This window comes from Excalfactoria chinensis, chromosome 2, assembly GCF_039878825.1.
Source record: "Excalfactoria chinensis isolate bCotChi1 chromosome 2, bCotChi1.hap2, whole genome shotgun sequence".
Taxonomy (NCBI): Eukaryota; Metazoa; Chordata; class Aves; order Galliformes; family Phasianidae; genus Excalfactoria; species Excalfactoria chinensis.
The window spans coordinates 1996167-2011830 of record NC_092826.1 but is presented as its reverse complement, the minus strand read 5'-3'; the positions used below and the strand labels follow the sequence as shown (position 1 = coordinate 2011830).

The following is a 15664-nucleotide window of genomic DNA, read 5'->3' as shown; positions in this document are numbered from 1 at the left end:
AAAAGGAAATCTTGAAGGAACTGCTGATAGAACTTACTGAGACTAAATCCTACACATTAAGATAAGCTTTAAATGTTTGCCAAGGAGGCATGCTCCCAACAGAGAAGGCATAGGGTCTGTAATCAGTTAAGAAAGGTAACAGAGCTTCCTGAGTCAAACAGGTAGAGCAGTGTACAAAGTTTGCAACATAGACAGCTGGCATTTGCAATTTCAGGACAACCATAAGTTCAAAAACTGAACTTCTTCACTTTCTCCCACCATCTTATCCTGAAATTGAGGACATTGTTGCATGGGGTCCTCAGAGAATTTTGGAGCTGCTTTAGGGAAGCTGGATTTAGTCTGCAGTGAGATAGATCTAGGTTTTAATAATGTATGTCGCTTTGAGAGGGGGAAATGTTGGTTTTGTACAGCTGGATACGCTTTGCTGATCTGTGGCCCTTGCATTTTCTTCAGAAAATCATGCACACAAGAAAACGTCACCAAGACATGTTCCAAGATCTGAACAGAAAACTTCAGCACGCAGAGAAGGAGAAGGAGTCTCCAACAACGGACAGCAAGGTTAGTCATACACCTCTAGAACCATCACCTCCTGGTGACACACTAGTGCCAGCAGGAGCATGGGAACGTTTAGGAACCCTTGCTGAATGCCTTACCTGGAGTTTTGTGTATGTTACAACAAACACATGCACCACATTGAACATGGAGAGTCACAAAGGTACCATTAGATTATCTACAGAGTGATTATCATCCCAGATGAAAAAAAATCTTTCCTCATGTCTGTTCATTATGTACGGAGTCTGTTTTCTCATCTATGTCTGTTTCCCATGTTTGTGCCAATTCTTTGCTGCTAGGCTTTGTAGGGATGGAGAAAAAAAGGCTGAGGCCCAACTGGAACTGAACGTGGGAAGGGGCTCAAAGAAGGATAAGAAAGGCTTCTGTAGGTACATAAGCTGGAAATGGAAAGTCCAGGAGAACGTATCTCCTCCAAGTTATAAGTGCAGGCAGGGTGGTAACTACAGACAAGAAGAAGGCTGAGGTACTCAACAACTTATTGCCTCGGTCTTCACTAGCAACTGCCTTACACACAGCCCTTAAGTTCAGAAGGTGGGAACTAGGAGAGCAATGCCCCTCCCACTGTAAGCAAAGATCAGGTTTACAGTTGCCTGAGGAAACTGAATGTCCTTAAGTCTATGGATCCCCATGAGATGCACCCCAGAGTCCTGAAGGAATTGCTTGATGTAGTTGCCAAGCCACTCTCAATTATATTTGATAAGTCATGGTGGTCATGTGAAGTCCACAGTGACTGGAAAAAAGGCATTGTCACACCTATTTTTAAGAAGAGTAGAAAGGATGACCCAGGAAACTACCAGCCTGTCAGCCTTATCTCTGTGCTCTGGAAACCAGAACAGTCTTGGGCAAATCTAGGTACAAATAGGAGAAGGAAGAAATGAGATAGAATCATAGGGAATCTTGATATGGAAGGGACCAAAAGTTCATTGAGTCCAATTCCTGGCTCTGCATAGGGCCACCTGAAAATATCAAATCATATGTCTGAGAGCTCTGTAGGGATAGAAGGAATCTTCTTTTCCACCTGCAGGGTCTGAGATAGAGTCCGAGGTGGGCACAGCTATTGAGAAAAGCCTTAGTGATGGGATTTAAGCTGTCAATGGAGCAGCTGATCACATCATACAAGGTTTTCCTCAACAGGAGCAGTCTTCAGGGCAGGAACACTGTTTGAAAAATGCAGGCTGAGGGAAAGATTTTGCAGCTTTTCAGAGGGATTGGTACTAGAACAGATGTCTGCAGCCTGAGAAGTTAGTGATGTGGATAACAAAGATAAGGAAGGACAGTCTGATGTCACCTCCCTGATGTCTCAGCACATTAGGACTGCTGGGCAGGAGTCGAAAGGTTGCAGGGGAGTATATTTGCTACAGCAAAAGGGAGAAAAACAAGGATCGGAGTCAGACTGGCAGTAAGAAATGAAATGTGGGTTCTGCCCTCTCTCAAAGAGTGGAACAAGGTGAGTTGTTAGAACATTATTGGTCATTTGCAAGCAAAATCAGATACAGGAGACATAGACCTTCAGCATGGCCAAGAAGACACTGGTGGAGCTTATTTTGGTGGGATTCCTGTCACAGGACTAACGTGCAGAATAATTGAGGAAGAGATTTAGTCTGAATCTCTGTGTAAGCAGATAATTGCAGAGCCTTTGGGTTACATCGAGGTCTCACAGCACAGATGTGCTGAGCTCAGGATATGTCTTTCCAGCAAATCCTGCTTTTATTGTGCTTGGCAAGGTGTCATTATGGGCTGTCCAGTGTCATAGAATAGAAATAGTAAATCTAGCTGAGAGATTCAGATCAAAGAAGCCTATGTTGCTCTAAAATCCCAAAGTATATCCCTGATTTTTTTATCTGTGCTTTTTTTCTACTTAGTTATGCCTCATTTGTAAAAACCTAAATACCATGTAAAAGCTAATCTGTGGTATGTTTGCAGGAGGGTTATATAGATTGAGATGTTTTGGGTATTTCAGAGATGCATTTGAATCTGTCTAGAATTTAAGTTGCCAGAGTCAGCAACAAAGAGCTTTGAACTGATGGAAAGCTGGGAAGGTGACCTTTGTATATTGACTGAGTCTTATTCCTTGGATGTTATCTTGGAGGGGGAGTTTGCAAAGGTCAGTATTTGTAAGTTGGTAGTGGGTATTGGTTTAGTAATGGTCAATGCAGTGCATAGGAAAAGTAAATACCTTTCTTCTTCACTCCTTCTTCTGCTGTTTGCTGCTAGGGACCCTTGTGTGTCTTCTTCAACTTGCCCTAGGAAACCAAACTGATGATACTAAGGATTAAACCAGCAACAAAAGAAATGTTTTTGTTTTATGCAAGTCTAGGTTATAAAATGATGGAGCATTTCTTCTGGTGGAATTGATAAATCTAGTATTAGCATAAGTCTGGCTTTTGTTTTGTATTGAAAAGCACCATGGACGAGTCCCAGGTCTTTCCATAAGACATTCCTGCACCAGCAGGAAACTCCTTGCCTTCTGGAGCATGAACAAGGTAATAAGGAAGGATTAAAAATTCAACCAGTTGTAAAACATGATTTTTAGCAGATTTTCAGCAGAGATCTGAAGATTTGTACCAACGCATAAATGTTTCCTCTCCAAGTACAATGACATATTTAAACTTTGGATAAGTGGCATGGCAGTGTACACTTCAAAGATAAAGAAGGCTGCCCTTTACCCAACATCCCAAAATAGTTACTTGCAGACCTGAGAACATTATTAGAGCCTCCCACACATTTGAGCTGTTTAGCTTTTCAACTTTACAGCGTCAATTTCTGAAAGGTATTACTGAGCTGAGAATGACCGAAGCCCAATTAGAGACAGCCTTGACATATGTCTCTGGGCTTGTTTCTCTTCCTAAAGACATGGAGGCAGGTATGGGGAAGAATTCTGCTTTCCCCTCATCCAGCAGCCTTACAGAGCAAAAGGGTGGAAACTCTCTTCTACATGGAGGAGGCAAAAAGGGATGCAGAAGGCTCTGCTCTTCCGGGTGAGGATGGGGAGACAACAGACCCAGTGTCAGGTACAACTGAAAGAGAAACAGCCTTACACCATCAGAACATCCCATCCTACACAATTTCTCCTTAGAATCATAATCATCGAATCAGTAAGGTTGGAGAAGACCACCAAGATCATCTGTTCCAAATACTGACCCATCACCAACACACCCACTAACTGTGTCCCTCAGTGCCACACATCCAGGTTTCTTTAATACCTTCAAAGGCAGTGATTCCAGCACCTCCCTGGAAAGTTTTTTCCAATGCATTACCACTTTGTTTAGAGAATATTTTCTTTCTAATATCCAACCTGAACTTCTCCTGGTATGATTTGAAACCATTAAGTTTTGTCCTTATGAAGGAGATAGTCTATTAGGAGAATGGGAATAATGGGAATACTGAATGACCACCTTTAATGCATTCGTAGAAAATTTTGTGGCATCAGTGTTTGTAACAGTTTGTTTTTCCACAAACCAAAACATGCTGCTAATGTTAAACTAACTCGGAGCCTCACTAACACAGAATATTTCTGGACAACATGCTTGGTTTTCTGCAGGTTTTATTATTATCACCTTAGTCCTTGAAATCTATTCCATATGGCATGGACTTTCTTATATGTGAATCTCAGCTTTAAAAATGCTTCCATTGGAAGCAAGCTCAGCTATTCATAATTAAAATTACATTTTCCAGCAGGATCTCTGTTCAAAGCTTTCAAGACTGCTCATCTACCTACATTTGTAGAATCATAGAATCATTATGCTTGTAAAAGACCACTAAGATAACCTAGTCCAACCATCAGCCTTTTGAAGCCTAGACCACCATACTGTTGCAGCAGAATAAATTGATCTCATGCATTTGTGTCATTATTAACTCATCAAGGATATTGATGTTATTGCCTATAACTAATTTTTCAGTGAATGGGAAGGGTAATATAAAAATATTAGCAGAGTGACACACAGCAAGATCTGATAACTACAAGTTGAGAAGTCGGATGTTTGATACTTTAATAGATCTCTTGTATGACCTTATCATAGGCTACATTCCGTTTCATCTCTCCTGAAGTCTTCAAGTTTAGATGAGGCTAGGAAGATGAGGATGTGTTTGTCCTAATTCAAATGGAAGTGGCAGGGTTGCTGACAATACTCCTTTACTCCTGTTAAGCTCTACTTTGGGATAGATTACCTCTGTCCCCATAAGGGACTTTGACTCAGAAACATCTGGATTTACTTGCTTATCCTCCTCTCAGCTGACTTGCAGCCATCTTATGTACGGATGTTGCATACTGTTGCTCTTCCAGTTTACCCTGGAGCAAGCTGAGTACTGTGTAGACCCTGAGCAGACAATCAATGAGCCATTACTGTTAAAGCATCTGAGAGGCTTGAATATTTATCCTTTAGCCAACTTATTTGTAGCCAGGAAGCATGGAGGGGACCAAAAGTTTGGATGCAACCAAAGCAAGATTGGCATCATAGCAAAACAGCCTCCTATGCCACGCATCCTGAGTGATTAAAATAATCATAAGTGCTCTCAGCACCTGGGATCCCCTAAGTTTTCACTTTTAACACTGAAATGAGTCTTAAAATTAGTTCTGAACAACAGTGCTGTTTACTCCATTAGTGATGGTGGGATGGGCACATCCTGTAGGATTGAAACTCAACCATTTTGAGTTCATTTAAGCCATGAGGATCATTGGTATCCCTATATAGCAGCTTTAAGGTACAGTTTGCCTCCCAAACAGATGCATGTTGAAGTGTTAGGTTGGTACTTCCTAATTGCTCCCATCACTTTGAATTGTGCTTTAGTCACCTTATTGTTAAAACTGTAAATCCCCTTGCTGGCAATCTTGCTGCAAGTTTGTTTCTCAGTTTAAAAATCAACTTCACCTAACAGTCTCTTGGCAATTTTTTCCCTTCTTTCCCATACATGCATGTGCTTCCCACAGTCTATATTAGTTCAGCTGAGAACCATCCACATTAAAGGAAGACGTTAGCTAGTTTCAAACTGTTTTGTACTAAATGGGAAAGATGTTCATGCATAGATCTGTATTGTCAGGGTAAAACGTATTCTCCCTGTGAGTTAATTGCTAAAGAGATCCCAGCACTTGGCATGGACATCAGGCAGGGTCCCCATGCTCTACAACTGCATGGCATGAAAGCGGAGGCTTTGTAGCCTCTAAGGTAAGCCAGGGCTTTGTTTCTTCTGTGCTTAATGCCAGCTTTGAAAATGATGGAAGTGCCCCTCCTGCCTTCCTCCTTGGCAGGAGTCCTTTGATCCAGTTCCATGACAGAAGTTTGAATCACATACATACTCCTCTCTCCTTCACATCATCTGGCTTTGCTTTTGTTTCAAACAGCAGATCTTTATTTGTGCAGAGGTCGGCAAAAGCCACACTGAACAATGCTTGGCAAATTTCACTGCCCAGCCTGTTCTTTCCTATTAGCTGCTCTCGGCAGCTAAAAAGGCTTTTGCTTTGGCTGTAACCCTGTCCTGGACTTCACATAAAGGCTCTGGACTCATTCTATAATGCAGCTCTCAGCTCAGCTCTGAAATCTAGTCCCAACTCTCTGTTGGTCCTGGACCAACACTTGCTCCAAAAGGGGAAAAAATATAATGCACCCTTTTTTTTAATGCCATTCTACAACATTTCCCTGTTTTCTGCTCTACTACCACTTCTACTCTATTTTCCTCTTCACATTCTTAGCTTGCCCTTTCAAACACCTGCAGGATGTGCCGCCCACCCCACCTGAACTTGCTTTGGCATCTAACAGAGTAACAAGAGAAAAGGACTATTGATCAGCACTGTAGCTCATTGCTATTCGGAGCTGTGTGTCTCCCTGGCATGCTCTGCTGCTTAACACAATTAATTCCCTTGCTTGATGGCTACCTGAACTTTTTTTGTGTGCTGGCTCACTTGCTGGCAGCTCTGCTCCTGGATGGGAAAATGCAGCTTCTCTCTGTGGGAACCTCTTTGCGTGGGCTGAGGTTCAGATGGTGGTGGTTGTGTCAAACATAGGCTTGTTTCTCGCTGAGGAATCCGAATATTGAGTGCCTGTGTCCTTCTGCAAGAGAAGCCCTGATTAAGGGTAGCACGTCTCCCCTGTGACATGTGGTTAATACACTGCATTTTTAAATGCTTGTGTAATTGGCAACTAATAAAAGATGAATTATAGTAACAGTTATAGGGAGGAATGCTACATAAAGCATAATAACTACTACTGTAAATTTTGTTATGAAAGTTATGTCAGATTTTCTTTCATTCAGCCATAAACCATCTGTCAACTACCTTGTGTCCCATGTACCAGCATTCAGCCGTTCACCTCCTCCATCCAAAAACTATGTCTCAATATCTGGCACCATCATTTCTTATTCCAAGTATCTTCTTTGATGACAGTCAATTTCTGCCTTGTCTTTTGTTGCAAACCAGGTATCGGCTACTCCAAAATCATGCAGTGCCCACCAGCAGATTGCAGCTCCTGGTTATTAAGACTAGTTAAGCAATGGAATCTGTAAGGAATCATACTTTGGGTGCTGTTGGTACCCTCATGGCATTCCTACATGTCCCTGTGAGGTGTGAAAGAACCTTTTAATGATTTCAGTGTTTTTGGGGAACACCCAGTTGCCCATGTTCACCAATGACTTCCTCAGTGCAGAAATAGGATGATCTGTTAACTGGGTAGATGGGTAGTGAGAATAGCCTGGAGAATATTCCATTCATGTTGGTGGGTTCACTGGCTTTCTCTACAGCCTTCAAACAGGGATCTCTTTATGAGCTTGTGGAAGGAGTTCTTTAGGCTCTGCAACAGAGGTCTTAAGGCTCTGATCATATCTCACTAGACTGGCTCAACACAACCCCTGTAGGTTAGACCATCTGAACTTCAGATGATACAGAAGCAGAATCCATACTTTGATACCTCGGTGAGTGCATATTCCAAGTTTTTTAATTGATTTCGATGAATTCAAATTAAAAACACACATTACTGCTTCTTCTCCCCTAAATGAAATTCTAAATTAAGTGAGCCGGTTCCTTCTACTTTGCTTTTCTGTTTAATCAGCCACAACATAAACTATCGTCTTTGGAGGTCTGTATTATAAGAACAAGTAATTGCAGCTACAACTTGTTTCAAACAAAGAAAGGAAAATTTATCATTCTGTTAGAAAAACAAGACAGCTTTCCCATTTCCTAATCACTTTTCATCGACAGTCATCCAGAGATGGATTAGACAGCATGAGCCACATTAGTCTTTCAGATTCCCTGCTATACGCTCTGAATAACTTCATTCCAGTCCTGGAGTCATCAGTGTCATGGGGAGAGACCATTTGGGTCACGAAATATCCTTCAAGTTGGCACTAGAGGCAATGAACACAGCGTGGAAGTATCTGCTTCTAGGGGAGTTATCTCAGAATGCTCTGTAGAAAACACTGAGTTCCTTCTCAGGTCATTCAGGGTAGCCATAAAATTTGGGAAATAATTAATTAATCGATTAATTAAATAGAAAGGCAAAGAAAAAGGAAACGAAGAAAGAAAAGACAAAATAAGAGGAGCCATAGCTTAGAAGCTTGCACGTTTCACTGTGATAACGACTCCTTTGCCCTATATGTCAGATTTTACCCCATCTCAAGATTTTACCCTCCCTTCCCAATCCCTCATTCAAAGCACCCTCCCCGGTGCTCAGAAGCTCCTGGGCTATGTCAATCCAGAGTAATAGTTCTGTCTCACTGAGTTACTGGCAGTGCAGGCTCTGCTGCTTTCAGCTCCTGTCTCAGCCCCATTCCTGGCTGTCACCAAGGCACCAAGTCTTGGCCCAGCACCAGTGCCTTTAACAGACAGATTACCCTTTCATTTTTGTTCTTTTCTGTGCATAGCTCAGTTTTCCCCCTACCCACGTGGGCAGCTAAGACCCCCCAGCATGGCTGGAGGACAATGCCACCTGAAGCATGATCCCAGAGGCATTTCTGTATATGACTGAAATGCAATAAAAACCACTTACATATGGAGGGAAAGAAAGAAAAGGAGCTTTTCCCGGGAGCCTGGTAACAGTTCCCAGAATGTCTCATGCCAAGAGGGGAAGACTTTCTTTAGTCTGCCAGCATACTTGTCAGAGCTCAACCTGGCTTATGGCACTTAACCTGCTTAGTTCATAGAATCATAAAACCATTAATGTTGGAAAAGACCTCTAAGATTGTGCAGGCCAACCAGTACTGCCCACTGAACCATGTCCCTCAGTGGCACATCTCTACATTTCTTGAGCTCCTCCAGGAACAGTGACTACATCACTTCACTGGATAGCCTGTTCCAGTGTGTGACCTAAATCTGAGTTTTCAGATGTTTTTCCTAATATCCAACCTGAACCTCCCCTGGCACATCTCAAAGCCATTTTCTCTTGTCTTATCTTATCCTACTTCTTACAAATGCAGTCTGGTGCAGAGACATGGCCATGTACTCTGCTCTAGGGAATGCTGGTGCGTGGTAGGACTTGATGATCCTTATGGATCCCTTCCAACTTGAGGTATTCTATGGTAGTGGATAGCTGATGCATCCCACCTTCACTTACAGCATTATGAGAAAAGTCTCATTCATTTATGAGAAGTGAGAAGCTAAAAGCAAGCCTTCCCTCTCTATTTGATGATCTCCTGAGATTCCACTTCATTTTCTTGCTTTAAGTTGACTTTGAAATCAATACACTCATCATTACTAGACAGTCCATTGCACTGATAAACCAGATAGGAACAACAGACCCAAGGACAGTCTGGCCCTGTCTCCTCTCCTTGGCAGAGTCAAAGAGATTTGGGAAAATTAAAGAACAGGGCAGTCATATAATGCAGCCTCCAAAAGTTAACCTCATCCTCCATTGATTTCTTCAAAAGAAAGAAGAATGCTGTCACTTCATTAAATCATTCGGGTTGGAAAGACCTCTAAGATCAAGTCCGACAGATCTTGTGTTGGAAGAGATGATCACTACCATCAGTAGTCTGCTGCTACCATCAGTAATGCCTCTAAGTATCATATACCTCTAGGAGGTCCATCTTTCAAGGCTGAAAAGCCTTAAGTCTCTACAACTCTTCCTCCTACAGAACATGCTCCATAACTTTGTTCATGGCCACCCCCTTCAATTGGTCTGTTGTGAAGCCCATGGAGCACCTATGACATATTCTGAGTGCTGAGTGAAGTTGTGCACTGTCACAATTATGTTTCCTCTTTCACTCTCTCTTTCTTTCTTAATATTTTCTATCATTAATCCTTTCTTAACAATTACCAATGTTTAATGCTTGTTTTGTCACTACTGAGTCATTATTGCGACCCATATGTCTGGTTCCTCAGTGACATATCCAATCAGAAGTCATCGCTGTCAATCTTAACTCATAAGTTATTCATTTTCTCCCAATTTCAGTTCCATATGTGGATTTACAGCTGCTCTGAGGTTTGCTAATCACATTCAGTGCAGATGATGAGATCTGGGTGCGTCTTCACACTGAAGGAGAGGCTAAAGGTCAGGAGCACGGCTGGCATAGGGACTGTTAAAACAGAGTCTGGTTGGGAATAGAAGGACTTGATACTGAAGGTGGATGTAAAAATGCCATCAAAGAAAAGTTTTCATTTGAGAGAAAAGGTGGAATTATTTATGAACTTTAGCATACGATCATTTGTGCTGCTCTTTTTTAAATAACACAGCAATGGATATCAGTAAACTTGTGGAACTGAAACAGCTGTGGGAGAAAAAATATTTTTCGATGAGAAGAACAACTGTGGCAAAGGTTTTTATTCCTCATCCTTTGGAAAACTTACAGTTTCATTTCAGATTTTGCTCTGTTTGTGTTTTTGTCTTCACGTGCACCACCTCAATGCATCTTTTCATGGCAGACTAATGGTCTGCAGAAACACCACAGGTGAAAATTTCACCTCAGGAAGGCTTGAACGTGTCTCATTATAACACTCACAGAGATGAAAAGGTTTCAGGTTTTACTAACAGTAATTCTTATGAGTCTCAAAGTAAATGAGGGATTTAGTCTACAGTTGTATCATCTTTTCTGTCATGTGGCTAGTAATCAGTATTGTACTATATCATGGAATAAAGTAAGAATAACACAAGGCGTAAGAGAACCTGTGTGTCACAGGGGTTAGTGCAAACCTTGCATTAAAACAGTGATCATTTCAGAATGCTTTCACATCCCATTGGGGAGAGGACCAACTTTACTTGGTTCAGATATTTGTTTCTTTGGCCATCAAATGACTTCTCCCAGAGCCTTATCCTATATAGAATCACAGAGTATTTAAGGTTGGAAAGAGCACTATGATCATCAAGCCCAACCATCAGCCCCTCTCCACCATGTCCATTAAACTACGTCCCCAAGTGCCACATCTCCATATTTCTTGAAAACCTCCAGGGATGGTGATGCCACCACATCCCAGAGCAGCCTGTTCCAATGCATTACTACTACTCTTTCGGAGAAGATCCCTGCCAGGATGTAGGGACGACTCCAAACACACCTTATATAACGGGTGAAAGTTTGGGAAAGGAGAAATTGTGGCTTGAGGGAAATGATGAAAGCCAGCCCTGCTGCATTGAAGATGCAGCGGCTTTCCCATCGTCACTGCAAATCTCAGGCCACCTAAAGGCTCTTAGGAAGCAACAAATTCAAAATCCAAGTCAGATGGATTAGTGTGTATCAGATGGGCATTTAGGTTTCAAATGGGGCATTACTCATCTCTGCAGCATCCTACAGTGCAATTGTAGTCTATGTATGGCTTTATCTCCTCTCATTAACATATTCTGGTGACAGTGTCATCCTGGACTGCATATGATCTCCATGCATGTCTCCTCATCTTCTTCCCAGACTTCCCTCCTTGTGACTCCCATGCAGCAGCCTTCCCTCTCACCCTTTCTGCCAGTCTCCACTTTCTTGTTGGCAGGCGGCTCAAAAGAGCTCTGTTCTCCTGCCACGTGTAGTGAAGCATTTTCTCACCCAGCATTGGATTGTTTTGTGGGGATAATTAATTGTGAAAACCATCACTCTTGGTGGAGGATGCCAGTTTAGTGTAGCGGCTCATTTAAAATCATTGCATAAAATCCCCTTAAAGAGTTCACCCATTTTACAGAGTTTTACCTTTGGTGCAAACCAACAGAAACATTGAAAGGCATTTCCAGGACTGATATCCATGGGGACTAATAGCAGTCAATAAAGCCTCGAAGGCTTTGTGTAGAGCTGATGGAAATGCTTTCAGCCTCAGAGCTGACATTACAGCCCATCTAACAGCATGAGTTCACAGTTCCTTTGCCCATAAATAGCCGTGCTACGTAATAAATGTTTTCTCATCTACATTAAGTGTGGTCAGTTTACATTCAAAGAGACCTTAGCAGGCAGAATCTGTCTTTTCACACAGGGGGGTTCCTGTAGAAATAGCAAACCACGTTAAATTCTTAAAATTGTTTTCAGTTTTCCAGTGGAGTTGTGAATGGCAGAAGCCTTGGCTGAAAGCTGAAGTATCTAGGTAATGTGTTAAGAGACAGCAAAGGAAAAAAGCTTAGATTTTCTTCGTGAAAATAGACACCAAGTGAAATTTTCACTGAAATCTCACATTATCTTGGATGAGAAAGCTTTGCTTTGGTATATGAGTAATGAAGGTGAAAAAATGGCATTTGTTGCATCTAGCCTTTATCTAACCTTTCTCTCATTTTTTTCTTTCTTTTACACTTTCCTCCTCTCGCAGCAAGAAAAACAGCAGACACCAAACAAGAGACCCTGGGAAGGAATCAGGAAAGTCCAGTCCCCACCGTCATGGGTTAAAAAGGACATCGAACCTGTGGCACAATCTCCCCTAGAACTAAAAACTGTAGAGTGGGAGAAAACAGGGGCCACCATCCCTCTGGTGGGACAAGACATTATTGACCTTCAGACGGAGGTCTGAATGGAAAAGGAAGAAAGGGACTTTTTTTTCCAGAAAACAAATGAAACAAACAAACAAAACCACGTTTTAAAGAAATGATTAAATTAAATCGGAACCGAGCGAAGAGAAGTGTTTGGTTTCTTTTGAAACCTTTGTTAAGACGGAGTAACTTTTGTATCGTTCTCAGCAGAATGGGGAAATATTGCTTTATAGAGTACAGTAGATGTAGGTTCAGGACAACATGAGCTTTGCCAGGTAGGACTGGAGAAGTGAGCCTGGAAGAGAATGAGGAGGAGGCAGAGGGTGGGGAGGAGCTGTTGGGAAAGAGCCCTATTGAGATGCTTTGGGGAAAAGCCCTGTCGAGATGCTTTGGGGCCACTGCCATACGCCGGGACCCTTCCTGCTATGCCACAGAGAGCTGCAGAAGGACACCCAGAAGCCACCACCAAGAGCCAAGAAGATGGAGGTTGTCCGGGGAGCACAGGAGGTGACGTCGGCTGGAGCCTCACTGGGATGCATTGTGGCTGTAGGTCCTGGAAGAGACACAACCTATGGCATCCCTTGCCAGTTCTCATTTCCAACCTCTCCCTCATCATCTCCTCTGAGAAGGAAGGAGCTGGGATGTGTCAAGTGGTGGCTGAGGAGACGTCCCCACTTCTTCATGCTATCCCGTGATCCGGTGTCCTGGCGTCTCTGCAGCATGTCCCTAATGGGGCCAGGGGGAGGTGGTGGTGAGAGTCACATCACCTATGGCTTAGGGGGAGAGGTAAGGTGGGGCTTTCTCCTCTCAGCCCTCCATGGTGGAGCTCCTGTGCACCCTAAGGGATGGGACAAGCACTGGAGAAAGGAACCACCTCCAAAATCTGCTCATCCCGTCTCCAGGGAGAGGGTTGAAGGTGTTAGAAAAACAGACCAACAAGAAGAATGTAGGTCATTTCATTGACTGTTACATAGATAAAACTCAGCACGGGCCTTGCAAAAGTCTGCTTGGCCTCATCCTTTTTTTTTTTTCTTTTTTTTTCTTTTTTTTTTTTTCTGTTAGTTTTCCTTGCTTTTGGACTCAGATTTGTTCCAAGCTGCCCCTCCCTGGAAGGCAGAGAGAGAAAGAGGGAAAGACAGATCCACCAATGTACCTGGAGATATTTGGTATACAGAAATGTTGCCTTAGGACATTGAGACAAACTGACAACACGAATAACGTACACTTGGAAACAAACGAACAAACAAAAAAAATAATCTATTTTTTTCCTTCTTCTTTTCTTTTCTTCAATAAAAAGAGAACTTGAAACCCGAGACCTTTCTTTTCTTTGGCTCTTGTCGTTTTGAATGCTTTTCTGTGCAATACGAATACACAGGCATGGGGTGAGGATGCCACCTACTGAAGGTGGAAAGCAAGTTGCTCCGTATAAAGTTTGGGATGGTGGGAACTCACAACCCCATCGCTGCTCACTTGCAATATTTCACTTTGCTTTATTCATTTTCAGCTGTGGTTATTTTCCCCCCATTGGCTCTTCCCCCTCCCCAGTGCTCGGATCCAATGGGTCTGGTCCTACAAGAACAAAAAAGTGGAGCTGGTCAGTACAGTGGGACATTTTTCTTCATAAAATGCTGTCTTATTATTTCAACATTAAAAAAGTAGCAGGTTTTTATTATTATTATTATTATTAAACATTTCTCCAGGTTATTTACAAAAAAGAAAAAAAAAAAAGTTATCTACATTTCATCCCCAAAAGTATTGTACAATATTTTTATCCCTATGAAATAAACCACTGACACTCATGCAGACTTTTATTTCTTTCATTCTTTTCCTATCATTTCCAACTGTGTGATCCTTATGGGTCCCTTCCAGCTTGGGATATTCTATGATTCTATGACATGTGGAACAACTCTCTCAGCTTTGGAGACATGTGGTGCCAAACTTCTGCTTGTGAGTGGCCATATTGTTCCAGACAGCAGTAAAACTTGATCAGGGTCTGCATTGTTACTGCATGTTTGAGTATCTTCTTATTATTTAACATCTTTAGGTAAAATGAATGAATACAAGAGGTGAACCAATCACTGACCCCAGTATTGCTTCTCTCATTGAGAGGCATTGCTTGTCATGCAAATGTCTCTGCTTCCTCTTTCCAGTGGGCCATGTGGGTTATTGGTCTTTCAGGACAGTGGCATCTACCTTGCCATTAAGTGTGTGTTATACTGGATGAATGGAAAGAAAAACAAAAAAAAAACAAAAACCAAAAAACAAATCCAAACATTTTAAAAATAAGGAAAATTATTACTTATAAAAACTGTGATATTATCGTCCAATTTCAGATTACTCTATGAAACAAGAAAGCACAAAGGCCTCCCTCAGATGCCGGGTTGAATGATATTGTAATTATTATAGTTACACATAATGAATTTTAGCATACAGATATCTTTATACTGTGTTTTAAATCTTTTCTCTCTCCTTTTTTTTTTTCCCCCTTAACTCTCATGCCAAACCAAACCTCCTCTCTTCTCCACAGACCTTTCCCACTCACCCATTCACTCCAGCCAATTTGCAGGACATTAACCGGTGTTATGTAATTACAGAGATAAATGTTTGTTTAATAACTGTTGATATTCGACTTTCTCTGCTCAATTATTCCAGTTAATTCTGTTTTCCCTCACCCTACTCTACCCCATACCATGCTTTCCCCTCCCTCCTATGTTTGTCAGATTTACTTTTTTTTCTTTCCCTGTACAGTTTTCAGAGCACAAAATGAATGTGTCTTATTTCTAATAAAATAGGTGTAAACTCTAGCAATGTCTGCTTTTTAAAAGCGCCCCACCTGTGGTTTACATCACGCTCGGGTGCTGGGAAACACCTCTTCTGGACCTGCAAGCTGCTGCATTGGAAGAGCCATAATCTAGGACCAAATTTCCCCCTCTTGGGTCCATCCTTTGCCTTTAGCCTGTAGCTTCTTGGCACTCTAAAACCACCATCCATCATTATGTACATTTTCAAGGCATGATGACTTCTCTTTTCTGTGCATCCCAGTCTGCTTTTCCATGAATATCTCTAAAAGAAGCCTTGCTGCCTTCTTCACAGTGTATGTCAAAAGGGGATTGAATTTAATACATGAGGCAGGATTATTCTCCGAGCAACCTGATCTAGCTGTAGGTGTCCCTGTTCATTGCAGGGGAGCTGGACTAGGTGACCTTTAAGGGTCCCTTGCAACTTAAATAATTCTATGAGTC

General features: G+C 42.0%; 1 protein-coding gene across 1 annotated transcript in view; it reads left to right on the top strand.

Moving 5' to 3' along the window:
- Positions 1-15226, top strand: part of ADGRB1 (adhesion G protein-coupled receptor B1) — a 271119-nt gene extending 255893 nt beyond the window's left edge. Inside the window, exons 32-33 of the mRNA XM_072327390.1 lie at positions 454-558; positions 12266-15226. Coding sequence (XP_072183491.1) covers positions 454-558; positions 12266-12463 — 303 coding nt within the window. The 3' untranslated portion in view covers positions 12464-15226. The remainder of the gene's footprint in view (positions 1-453; positions 559-12265) is intronic.
- The last annotated feature ends 438 nt before the right edge of the window (positions 15227-15664 follow it).